General features: G+C 46.9%; 1 protein-coding gene across 4 annotated transcripts in view; it reads left to right on the top strand.

Moving 5' to 3' along the window:
- LOC149357298 (endoplasmic reticulum transmembrane helix translocase) overlaps positions 1 to 12,187 on the top strand; it is a 92,448-nt gene that overhangs the window by 53,253 nt on the left and 27,008 nt on the right. For 3 of the 4 annotated variants that reach the window (XM_089584495.1, XM_089584498.1, XM_089584497.1), the window contains exons 16-19: positions 2,045 to 2,148; positions 2,546 to 2,638; positions 5,864 to 5,960; positions 10,459 to 10,685. In XM_089584495.1, the coding sequence (XP_089440621.1) occupies positions 2,045 to 2,148; positions 2,546 to 2,638; positions 5,864 to 5,960; positions 10,459 to 10,685 (521 nt within the window). The remainder of the gene's footprint in view (positions 1 to 2,044; positions 2,149 to 2,545; positions 2,639 to 5,863; positions 5,961 to 10,458; positions 10,686 to 12,187) is intronic. The other variant, XM_089584496.1, reaches the window with a different exon arrangement.

Raw genomic sequence — 12,187 nt, 5'->3', positions numbered from 1 at the left:
GCATCGCGCGAGAAGGGAGGCGTTGTTGCGCAGACACCAGGGCACTGAGGGAATTTACCTTTCTTGCAGGAGGGCTGTTTTGTCCTTACGGAGGAGGAGAGGCCATGGTGCTAGGGCATGCGCACGTGCCCAGTGACAGTGCATTAAGGCTTTGCTCGCGTTTGAAGCAGGCTGCGAGGTCGTTCGAAACTTGGCTTAGCCCGCGAGGGGTGCAGCGGGGTTTACGGAGCTTCTCCCAAGCGCACACCCTAAAAGAAAGCCGGGCACCAGACCAGGGGATGCTTGTACCCATTTTTACCGGTGGGGCGGTGGGTTTCGAACCAACCACCCCGCGCTGCCGAGACGGGCGCCCAAACTACGAAAATCCTTGCTGGGCAGGCCCAGCTTTGTGTTGTGAGAGTAGGCAACACCTGGAATGGCATCATTTTTTCAACTGCACATTCAGTCAAAAAAACGTGCTCAGTAACACATCGGAATTAACTCGTATAGTAATTACAGCTGTGTTAAATGAAAGCTTTATGTTCACTTGCCAGCCAGTGGGAATGCGCTTTGTTATATCGCTTTATTTCAGCATCACAAAAAAAAAAAATACAACACCACAATCATAAAGCCAGAATGCCTCAACTCGGTCCAGTGCTCCATTCACTGCTGCAGCAGGCAAAAAAAAAAAAATGCTCGTATGTGTGCATGCCTTGTAAATTGCAGTGAAAATGTGTAAATGTGTAATTAGGCACCAGACGCCATTATTTTGAAGTTAGCAAAATTACATATATACTAGTCAGCCGCCACGGTGGCTCAGCGGTTATGGTGCTCGGCTGCTGACCCAAAAGACGCGGGTTCGATCCCGGCCGCGGCGGCTGGAATTTCTTTGGAGGAGAAATTCTAGAGGCCCGTGTACTGTGCGATGTCAGTGCAGGTTAAAGAACCCCAGGTGGTCGAAATTTCCGGAGCCCTCCACTACGGCGTCCTTCATAGCCTCAGTCGCTTTGGGACGTTAAACCCCATAAACCAACCAACCAACCATATATACTAGTCAAACACATTTAGAAAGGAGTTTATAGCTTGTCGGATTGAGTACCTCACCATTGTCCGTAATCGATGCGAGTTGTTTGTTTCAGGCAAGCTCTTCATTGGGTGTGGAGTGCAGCTGTCTCATCTTGGCCCCAGAGGGAGATGATGGAAAAGAAAAGGCTCACAAACTTGCGCTGCCTGTTGTGGCAACCTCGTGAGCTCCAAGGACTTAATGTAGTGTTTAGGAAAATTCTCACGAACTTGCCAGGACTGCACTTTCACGAGCTGATCAAACTGAATTCTACAGCGGCAGCCGTGGGAGTAGTGTTCCAGGAAGATAGTTGCATCGGGCGGTTTGTGAGCACAAAATGAGAGGAACCTCCTCCCCTGTTGTCAGTAGAGTCCTGAGAGGAAAGAGAGGACTTCCTCGCGGTCTCTTCCCTCACTGCTGCAGCCACTTTGAAGAGCAGCATAGCAGCGTAGCTAGAGTTCCTCAGTGTTCAGCTTCGCCATTAGCGGAGGGACAGCTAGGCCAATAGGGGTCATAATTGTCAATTTGCGGCAGCGCAGGATTGTTCCGGAATGCTACGTGGTGTTTGAAATGTTACAGATTGTGTTGGAAGGAGGAGCGAGCAAAGCACTTGCTCAAGTAATGTCAGTTAATCCCATGACATTAATTAGGCAGAGGGGCTGAGAACACTTTAGGCGTTTTCAGTCACTCTGGCAGCCATCTGTAACATGTTGAAAATGCTTGTGCTCTGAAGTTTTGGCATGAACCAGTTGGCACCGTCTGGTTAAGGTGAGTCTTCTTGAAGGCTTCAGTTTTCCAGGGATTTTTCGATTATATAACAGCACCCACACATGATAGGATGTCAGTTATTTGTATCTTAGAAGTGAGTTCAAACCGTCAGCATTTCATTTGGAGCTATCTTCTCAGGTGCATCGTGGGCCACAGTGACCGCGAGTTGGTGAAAATCATTTTGGTTGGTCCAGTGGGGGAAGTGATTGATCCTCGGGGACTTCTCTGGTGCAGGGTGGGAGTGGGTGAGCATTGATGAGACGGAGCGCATCCCCTTGGATGAGTCGTTGAGTGACCACAGCCTCTACATAAGGTACAACCTCTGCATCACTGGTGAGGTGAGCAGCCACTCTTCCGTTCCCTCTAAGCTTTCACCAATGCAGCGGGACTCGAGGGGTCATGGTTGGAGCCTGAAGCCTTAGTCTGAGATTTCACTCGTTTGCTTACCCTAAAAGAATGCAACATTTTCTTCAACGGGGGAGGCAAACTAACTTCAAGGCACGAGCGAATGGACACTGTGGCAAACCATGAAATCTGCGTCGTGTTCAAAACTAGTTGATGTGAAGAGGCAGGCAGTGTTATCACATAGCAGTAAGGTTACTTTGCTCAGGCTACTTTACACAGCAGTAACTTTACTTTGGATCAGGCTAAAGTGGTCCGCACTTGGGCAAAGCCGGGTTGTCTTCACGTGTTGCAGAGAAGACTGCCAAAGCAAATCTTGCTCTTGTGCTTCAGGGCCTGAGCTACCTGACAGCGACGGCCAACAACTTTCTGAGGCGGATGCTGCCTCACGTTCGAGTCTTTGCACGTGTTGCCCCAAAGCAAAAAGTAAGTCTATCGTTTCCTGTGCCGTTTTGATTCGCATGAGAAATTCACTTTTTTTTCATGAGAAATCTTCAGAAACGTGGGGAGTTGGTTCATTATGCCGGGTAAGATTTATTAGCTAAAATTTTTAATGAAGAAAATGGGATAAAAAGCGTGGTAATTTGAAGTCAGATTGCATTTTGCATGACCCCATCCGTATAAAATGTAGGGTTTTTCTTTTGTTTAGAAAAAAAAAAAAAAAAGACGTTCACAGAAATGTTTGCTGCTTAAATAGAGAGCGCAACAGTATGCAGCCTGTAATGTGATGTGAAGTCCACGAATGTGAAGTCCCACAAAGGGCAGGAAGCAAGGAAGAGGAAGTTCATTGAGGTGTCTTCGCTCGTTTGACCTTGCCGTGTGGCATCTGTGTTGCTTCCTGCTGGCTGTGTTCCCTTGTACTGTGGAACTGGCTAGAACATCTCGGTCGTGATGTTACGTACTGCGCAGTATACAGGGTGTTTCACCTAAGACCTTACACAGTTTTTAAAAATAGCCTTTTTTGAGTTAGAAGATGAGTTAAAGAGCGCTTTTTTCGTCATAGCAATGTCAGCGGTGTAGTGCATCAGAATACAGCTAAGACGAGGTAATTAACAGGTTGGTTAACTAACCTTGAATGGTTAACTTTTTAACTATTACTGTTAGGCTCCATAATTATTGAGGGTCGTGTAGCCCACCGTAAGTAATATCCATATCAGTTTTTAGAATTTCGAAAATGCGGTTACCCTCAGCTCTGTGGTGCAACAACTTTTGGCTCCAGTGCGCCAAAATACATGCGCTTTCGAGAAGCTTGCAGGCAAAGCGACCTCTCCAGCGCACGTAACTCGTCAAAGTAGCCAAAATTTGCTCCACTACGGCACCTCTTTCTCTCTTTCTTCTTTCACTCCTACCTTCCTCCCTTCCCTTACGGCGCGGTTCAGGTGTCCGTCGATATTATGTGAGACAGATACTGCGCCATTTCCTTTCCTCAAAAAACCAATTTACAATTTATTTACAATTTAGCCAAAATTTGCTGGACAACAGCGCCAAGGGTAACCGTGTTTTTGAAATTCTAAAAACTAATAAGGGTATTGCTTATGATAAGCTATGCACCTCTCAGTAATTAAGGAGACTAACAGTAATAGTTAAAAAGTTAATTATTCATTATTAGTTAACCAGCCTGCTAGTTAGCACATCTTAGCTGTATTCTGTTGTACTACACCGCTGACAATGCCATGCCGAAAAAAGCACTCTTCTAACTAAAAAAATTACCGACGATTACGTTACTTCCTAATGCGAAATTTGAGCGCAGCAAATAAGCTGTTTCACCTTTTCGATAGATTGAGGCAAAGAAATCGAGCAACACATGTATGCGCTATCACAGAATTTTTTTTAAGCATGAAATGCTTTTAGCTCCCGTTGTCGGCAGTGTGGTGACGTCACGCCGAGACCGAGAGCCATCATCCGGGCACTGAAATCCACTCATCCGGGCACTGAAATCCACTCATCCGGGCACTGAATTCCAGTCATCCGGGCACTGAATTCCAGTCATCCGGGCACTGAATTCCAGTCATCCGGGCACTGAAATCCACTCATCCGGGCACTGAAATCCACTCATCTGGGCACTGAAATCCACTCATCCGGGCACTGAATTCCAGTCATCCGGGCTCTGAAACGAGAACATCCGGGCACCGTACGAGACTTAACGAGATTTAACGAGACTCTCTAAGCCCTCCTACGCGACCGGCATGCAAGCGCCGGTTGGTCTCCAAGTGAGACAAAAAATAACTGCTGCCAGTGCCTTCTCATTGTTTATCAAGATATCAGTGGAGCTGTGGGTTTGATAATGCACGGAATTATAATTTCCGATTTCTAATAACGCGTGCAAAAAGCACATAAATGCCACGTTACACTTCGTTGTCATACGTGATCCGGGGGAGAAGCGCTGCGTTCAAAGGGCAAGGCATCGCGCCGAACGGGTGGTGGCGTTCCTCCCTTCCTTTACGGTGCGGTTCGGGTGTCCACCGAGATGACATTAGGCCCGTAAACATTTCATGCTTACTCTACTCTCGTTTACGGGAGAGGCAGAGATTTTTTTATTTTTCACACGTATTCGCAATTTCGGCTCGGGCGGTGCACATATACAGATCCGCCGCCACCGATCTGGCTCTCTGATTGCCACCGCACAGGGGTTGCATTGGAGGAGGAGCGAAGAAAGGAATTAAGTTCGAGCCGGCGCTTTGACAACCGGAGACTCGCAGGAAGAGGGGGGAGGGGGGCGGCGTGTACACCCAGCGGCAAACGATGGGGGCAGAAGCGCGCGCAGCAAGCGGACAACACGATAAAGGGAGGAGGGAAGAGATAGCAGCGACTGACTGATGCCGCTGACGCCGATAGCGCTGGGGGGATGAAAGGGGGGCAGAGCTGGTTACTAGGCCGACGACAACGCCGACGACGACGCGAAACCCAGGAACGGACGCCAAAGAGCTGCGCTCTAAAAAGCCTATTTTTAAAAATTGTGTGAAATCTTAGGTAAAACACCATGTGCATGGACACACTAGCATGGTCACATATCTTTGTAGGGGCAATTCTGTTAAGACGAACTTTTGATGAGACGGCAGATTTTCTGGTGCCTTCGCGGAATTGTGTTTGTCACATTATACAGTGCGTTCCACAATTAAATGCACATTGTAGAATGCTCCTTTCAGCCAAACTGGTGAACTTTTTGTGCTCAAATTTTGCACAGAAATGCCATTTCTGTGCGAAATTATTGGCCAGAATTATTATGTGGTACATTTGTTTGGAGTTTTTGCATAAATCGATCAAAAGATGCTGAATATTCGCACTGTCTGCGTGAATGAGCATGAGTGAGCGGAGGTGTGGAGGCAAGATTGGAGTCATGCCTGTTGAGTGCTTGTTAATATCGAGCATTTGCTAGTAGGGCAGTGATCTGTGTAGCGTGGTATCGCATGGTTGAAATATTTCTTAGTCTTTAGTTGGGTTCACAAGGCGCATCCCCTGTCATGGTCCCTGCCAGTTATCCTTTGTCCTCATAGTAATATTGGTGCTCGAGGGTCCCTGGCCTATGTCCACTATTCTGTAGTGTGTCTGAAGTGCAATTGATTGAAAGGTGTTCTTGGTCCACTGGAGCACGTTTGTGCATCAGTGACGTGATGTAAGTATGCCTGCCTAACCTGGATTGTCTGTCCGTAGGAACAAGTGATCACAGCCCTCAAGAGTCTCGGCTTCGTCACCCTCATGTGTGGCGATGGCACCAACGATGTGGGAGCCCTGAAACACGCTCATGTCGGTGAGTCATTGCGCGTGCACTGTTGCTGCTTGTCAGCTGCATGGCATGTATAGCTGTGTCGGTTGCGTTCTTGCAGTGTAGTTTTCTTGTGAATAAGCTGCCCCTGTCGCAGTCTTAAGATTTGGCGTTGTTTGACTTTGAAGTGAACGACATTGCATATATTGAGAATGACATTTGCCCTCTTTCAATGGTGCACAATAAAATTTGATGTCGGCCTCCGCGGTGGCTCAGTGGTTATGGTGCTTGGCTGCTGGCCCGAAAGGCGCGGGTTTGATCCCAGCCACAACAGTCGAATTTTGATGGAGGTGAAATTCTAGTGGCCCGCATGCTCTGCAATGTCAGTGCACGTTAAAGAACCCCAGGTAGTTGAAATTTCTAGAGCCCTTCACTACGGCGTCCCTCATAGCCTGAGTCACTTTGGGACGTTTAACTGCCATAAATCTTAGAATGTGATGCAAATTCATGAACAGTAACAATGGCAATTGGGCAATAAAATTACAAATTAAGAAGTGTTTGTTCAAGGTCTTTGTAATGTAATGTAGTGTAATATTGCTAAGCACTTCGTCTTTTTTATATTCATTTGGAGCCAGGAATCCAATTTTACATCGCTGATTCAGTAGTACCTTTCCATTGCAAGTCAAGACAAGACTCAAGCAAGAATCTGCTTAATGTAAACAAACATGGCGCAGCAAGATGGTAGTGCAAAGTGGTGTGAAGTCTATTTGAGACTGGCATTCATGAGGTGAAGGCCTTTGCTTTGCAGGCACAGCCATTGTGACTTTGTTGGATGTTGAGCGAGCGCAGCAACTGTGTATAAGGAGCTGGTGCAGTGAAATGTAACTCGGGGCAGCTCACTTGGTAGTAACCTCGTGCTGCTGAGATCAAGAGTAGTAGCTTTCTGTGGCAAGCTACTGTACGGATGGCTTTTCACTAAAAATAACCTAAGTGCAATAAAATGCAAAAAATAATGACTTCTTTTATTGATGGTGGTGTACTGATTTCGAATTATGTGGGGTTGGTTTTCACTGCTTTGACACCAGCATTGGACAGTAATCACTCTGTTTAATATTGAATGCAATTTAGTTCGCCATGATCATTTGGTCGGGAATGTCATTCAAGCTAATGCCATAAAATAATCTCAACTGGACTGCGAAGCCACAATAATTTTTTATATATACAGTCAAGCCCACTTATAACAATATTCAAGTGCCATGGAAATACCATTGTTATAGCCAATAATTGTTATAACAGGGTTGTGCCAAAAAAAGAAAAGATGACAAACTTCAGAGCATTTATTGACAGTAAATATCCGGAGTGGTTTGATTGTTCTAATGCCTGTAAAAGCTCGTTAATTCGAACTTCAGGGAACCGGAACAATGTTCACCGTTCACCGATGACCAAAGCACCGCCATCACTGCGCCACCGGGAGTTTCGCGCACCTCCGCGTCACAGGAATCAAGCCGGCTTTCCGGAAGTGATTCTTACGGGAAATTCAAGAAGCATGCAGAACTAAGGGTGCGGTGACAGCTGAGAAGAGAAAAACCATGCTGGCTGCACGCACGCGCATTGCACTGACTGATTGGGGGTATGCATGGCGCGCGTAGCCAATGCAGCAATGCAGCAGCTCTCCTGACGCGATGACGCCTGCCTCTTTTGCTTTTGTGGCGTTGCTGCGCCAGCTTAGTCCATTGGTCGGCCCCACATGTGCGCACTTTTGTGTTGTAAGCATGGTTTTGCTGGTGTGGTTGTAGCATTCCCTTCTTTTTTTTCTATAACGGTTGACGTTCAATTACCGGATTTAATTGTTATAACCAATAACGTGCCTTGACAGCATTGCTATAAGCAGTTTATTTTACCATAGAACACAAAGCAAAGCTGATGGTGCCATGACTGACCATTGTTATATCCGATATATTGTTATAACCAGTATTGTTATAAGTGAGCTTGACTGTACTCTTATTTTCACTGCTCCCATGGTAACCAAAGTACTGTAGGCCAACAATTGCAGGACAGTTAAACCTGGGTGTAACAAACCTCCATACGTATAGCGAATGCCTTGATATAACGAAGTTTTTTAATTGCCCGACGCCACCCCCATTGAAGTGCGTATATTTGAGACCTCCACGCAATGAACGTGCAGCGGCGGTTGACCTTGATATAACGAACTCGCTAAGCCGACTATCCCTTAGCTTGTGCTTAGTTAAGAAATTTGGCAGAAAAGTTTCACGACGATAAAGCATGAACTGACGTGAGAGGAACGTCAACGATTGCAATGAGCGACCGCAGTTCAGACAACGGGTCGTGGTCAAGTGCCGTTGGCGCAGCTCCATTGCTTTCATGTTTGGAACGCCATACCACGTGGCACTACAACAGTTCATGCTCAAAAGCAGCGAAAAATGATAGGGCATAGGCAAAAATGAAACGGAAAGAGCAGTGCGCGCCCATCGCTGCCGCGTGGCTGCTGGAGCGATTCCGGGGCCGATAGCTCTCGCGCGTCGGGACGCTGGAGCGGGGACGGCGGAGAGAGCCAGCGACGCAAGGTGAAGAGTCCGTTTCCTGGGACAACAGCGGTGGGCAGACTGAGAGAGGGAACAGGGAGGGAGCATGCGGGAAGAAGCGTACCTCTGCGGCTGTTCTGCGGCGGCAGCACGACCACGTGCGCTCTGCTCTAGCTCGGCTGTGGTACCACTGTCTCTACCACTCTCCCATCCCCACTCGTGGCGGTGTTGCGCCAGCCGCAGAGAAGGCGGTGGCAGTCGCGCTATCAGCGCGATCGCGAAACGTTTGTCCGCTTTTATAACTTCGAGCAACTCTGTTTTATTAAACATTTTAAAGATGATTTCACCTACATTTATTTCTTGTTTTGGTTTCCGTTCTTTAGTGTTCTTTCGACTCTTCTTGCAAAAACTGCATGTAACGAAAACGTGCAGGTAACGAAAAATCTCTGACTTTTTTCAACTTCGTTATATCCAGGTTTAACTGTAATCACGCATTAACTTTAAGTTGTAAAAAGTGCAAAAAATTTCGAGATAAACTGTTTATCGACATATGTCAAGTGTCCGTATTTTCTGCTCACTGATTGTGCATTATAGAAGTTTAAGCCATCTGTCTACCCTTACTTTCCAATGTGAGCTCCATGACGCAAGCCAAGTGCTCCGCTGTAAATTATAATCTGGCTCCTAGTTTCCTGTGATTCCACAAAAATCGCCGATTTCAGCATTATTCGCGGAATTGTGTTTCACAGGCACATTATGCAGCCTGTTCCGCAATTAAATGCATGCTGTAGAATGCGTCTTTCAGCTAAACTGGTGAATTGTTCGAGCTCAAATTTCGCACAGAAATGACATTTGGTTGGCAGAATTTTTATATGATACATTTGTTTGGGGTACTTGCCTGAATCATTCAAAAAAAGTTGAACATTCGCACCGTCTGCATTGACGACGAAGCAAAACAATGCGTTATCTCAGTGACTGCACCGGTTGTGCCATCTCATTTGTCGGCTGTGGAGATTCGGCAAAGGAGGGGGGTTGGTTGAAGATGCTTTTTCAACTGCTCTATCAGTGGTCACAAAAAGCTTAGTCTGGCCAAAACGCCACTGAATTTCAAGTGTTTTGTGGAGAAGTGTCTTCAAACCTCCCGCAAAACACCCCCCTCCTTTGCTGAATCTGCATGGCCGTCAAACAAGATGACACTGCTGGTTCAGTTGCTGAGATAACAGCTTGTTTAGTTTTGTCGTCGCCACAAGTGGGGCGAATATTTGGCTTTTTTTTATCCATTTAGGCAAGTACTCCAAACAAATGTATCATATAATAATTCTGGCGAATAATTTCACGCAGGAATGTCACTTCTGTATGAAATTTGAGCAAAAACAATTCACCAGTTTAGCTGAAAGAAACATTCTACAGCGTGCATTTAATTGCATAACACGCTGCACAATGTGGCTGCAAAACACAGTTCCGTGAATAATGCTGAAATTGCTATTTTTGTGGAATCACAGGGGCCAGATTATAATTTCCATCGGAGCACTAGGCTTGCGTCATTGAGCTCACGTTGGAAAGTAAGGGTAGGCAAATGGCTTGAACTTGTACAATGCACAATCAGTGCACTGAAAATTTGGGTACTTCACATAGCTCGATATCCAGTTTATGGCGAAATTTTTTTCACTCTTTACAACTTCAAGTTAGTGGGCGATTACTGCAATTGTTGGCCTACAGTACTTTGGTTACTATGGGAGCAGTGGTAGTAAGAGTACATATGAAAATTTATTGTGCCTTTGCAGCCCAGTTTTATGAAATTGTGTGTTCAGGCTGTGACATTACCCAGAATTTTGTATTGCTCTGTGTTGCTCTGACAGCTTGTTGCTTGAAGTTGCAGATGCAGTAGTGCTCAAAGCGGGCTTGTGTGGAATGTAGCAGCGTCCTATGAGCAACTCGGTGGATCAGTTGAGCCATCCTGCATGCGACTGTAGCTTAGCCCCTGTTTGAAATGGGATTTGCAGGGGTAGCTCTTCTGGCCAATGCACCGCCAACCCAGGACCGGAGCAAGCGCAAGAAGGAAGACGGTGCCGGCGCAAGCAACCATGCCGATGGAGCAGACGGCGCTCCAGATGCGGTGAGCTCCCGCTTGGAGGCTATGGCCGCCCGCGGTCGCGTGGGCAAACGGCCAGACGGCAAGCCGAGCGGGCCCAGGCCGGGATCTCGAGCTGACAAGATGGCTGATGCCCAGGTAACGCGCTTGTCACCCTGGCTCCCTGCCTGGTGCATCTCCCTCTCCTGGGCTCCCGTCTTGCGCCTGGCCTCTGCTTGACTGGTGCCTCCTTGTGTGCACTGCTTTCCATGTGTCCCATTGGTCCGTGGAGGAATCTGTGTGCACTGTTGGTGAGCAGCGTTGGGAACTGCAACTCCTCTGGCTTCTGCACGCAGCATGCAGACTGCAGCTTTTGTGGGCAACTGGGTCCTTGGCCTGAGCTTGCTGGGCAAAGAATGCGTGTGGACTGGGTTTTGGTTCTTCTCTGCATCGCGAGACTTGACTCTCTGCTCAACGGTGTCGTGCATTGTGGCTGGGTGTTGTGTGTAGTGTGAGGTACTGCTTGAGGGAGGTTTGCAACTGTGTGCCTCGCGGTTAAGCGAGTGCTTGTCATGGTCGCGTATTTTCCCACGACTTCTCAGGGGGTGTGCTCAGATAAGCGTTGTGTGTGAGTGAGTCTTGCTCTCTCTGGTGCGCTGGTCTACTCTGCTGCTCATTTGAAAGGGCCAAGGACGTTATCAGCCTTGTGCCCGTGAAGAAGGAAACTTTCAGGCACCACTACCAGTACGCACGTCTGTTGACGATGCTGCAGCACTGAGCTGTGGGGTAACTGTGGCATGAAATTTTTACGCTTACCTCTGTGCATCATTGTAAAAATTCCCAAGTGTGCTAGGAAATTTCACGGGTATGATGGTAGCCTTTTGTGAACTAATTAGGTGTGCCTTGCAATGACTTGCCTTGTGCGATGAAATGGGCCCTGCATCATTGGCTGTGAAAAGCAGTGTGAACAAAAAAAAAGAGAGCAGAGAAATTTTGCAGCACCTTGAAGAGACTTTGCCCTAATTTTTAGAACAAGGCTAGGATATGCTCTTACCTAAATCAGACATAGACAGGCCGAAAAATGGTGAACAGGAAGATAAAAGTAAGATATGGTAGAATCTAAAAGGGATCCAGTAGAATCCCGGTGATACAATTACAGCTGATCTGAATTCTGTGCAGTGCAGAATTCTGAATTATATGATCTGAATTATATGCAGTACATTAAAGCTCAGGATGATGTGAATAATTTTTTGTGCCTTGGCAAGTGGTACAAATATGCAATCCACTGGGCGCCTTCCAGCGTGCGCCCGACGATGATGAGGCCATTTAAAGGGAACCACTTGGCAACATTGAGGGAAAAAATGTCCAGTGGAGCACTACGGACTTTTTTAGTTGAAAATAACTGAGCCAAAAAAAATAGATATGTATGTAATAACTCCGTAGCCATAAGAGGGGCTTGCTCAGATTGAAGGCGGCAGGCTTCGTTGCACTACACAGGTGGCTGGTGGTGGTGCGGGAAGCATTCGCCCGATGCCTTTATGTTGCATTAAAGCCTCACTTGCATTTGATTAGAAAGGCCCTTTCTTTTAAATGTAAGCTGGAAATCCTGAAGAAAGTTGACAAAAACCCGGAGAGAAAGCATGCTGACTTAGTGAAAGAGC

Source organism: Amblyomma mixtum, chromosome 3, assembly GCF_055824585.1.
Source record: "Amblyomma mixtum isolate Tamu chromosome 3, ASM5582458v1, whole genome shotgun sequence".
Classification (NCBI taxonomy): Eukaryota; Metazoa; Arthropoda; class Arachnida; order Ixodida; family Ixodidae; genus Amblyomma; species Amblyomma mixtum.
The sequence above is the reverse complement of the archived record's forward strand: the minus strand, read 5'-3'. Positions and strand labels throughout refer to the sequence as shown.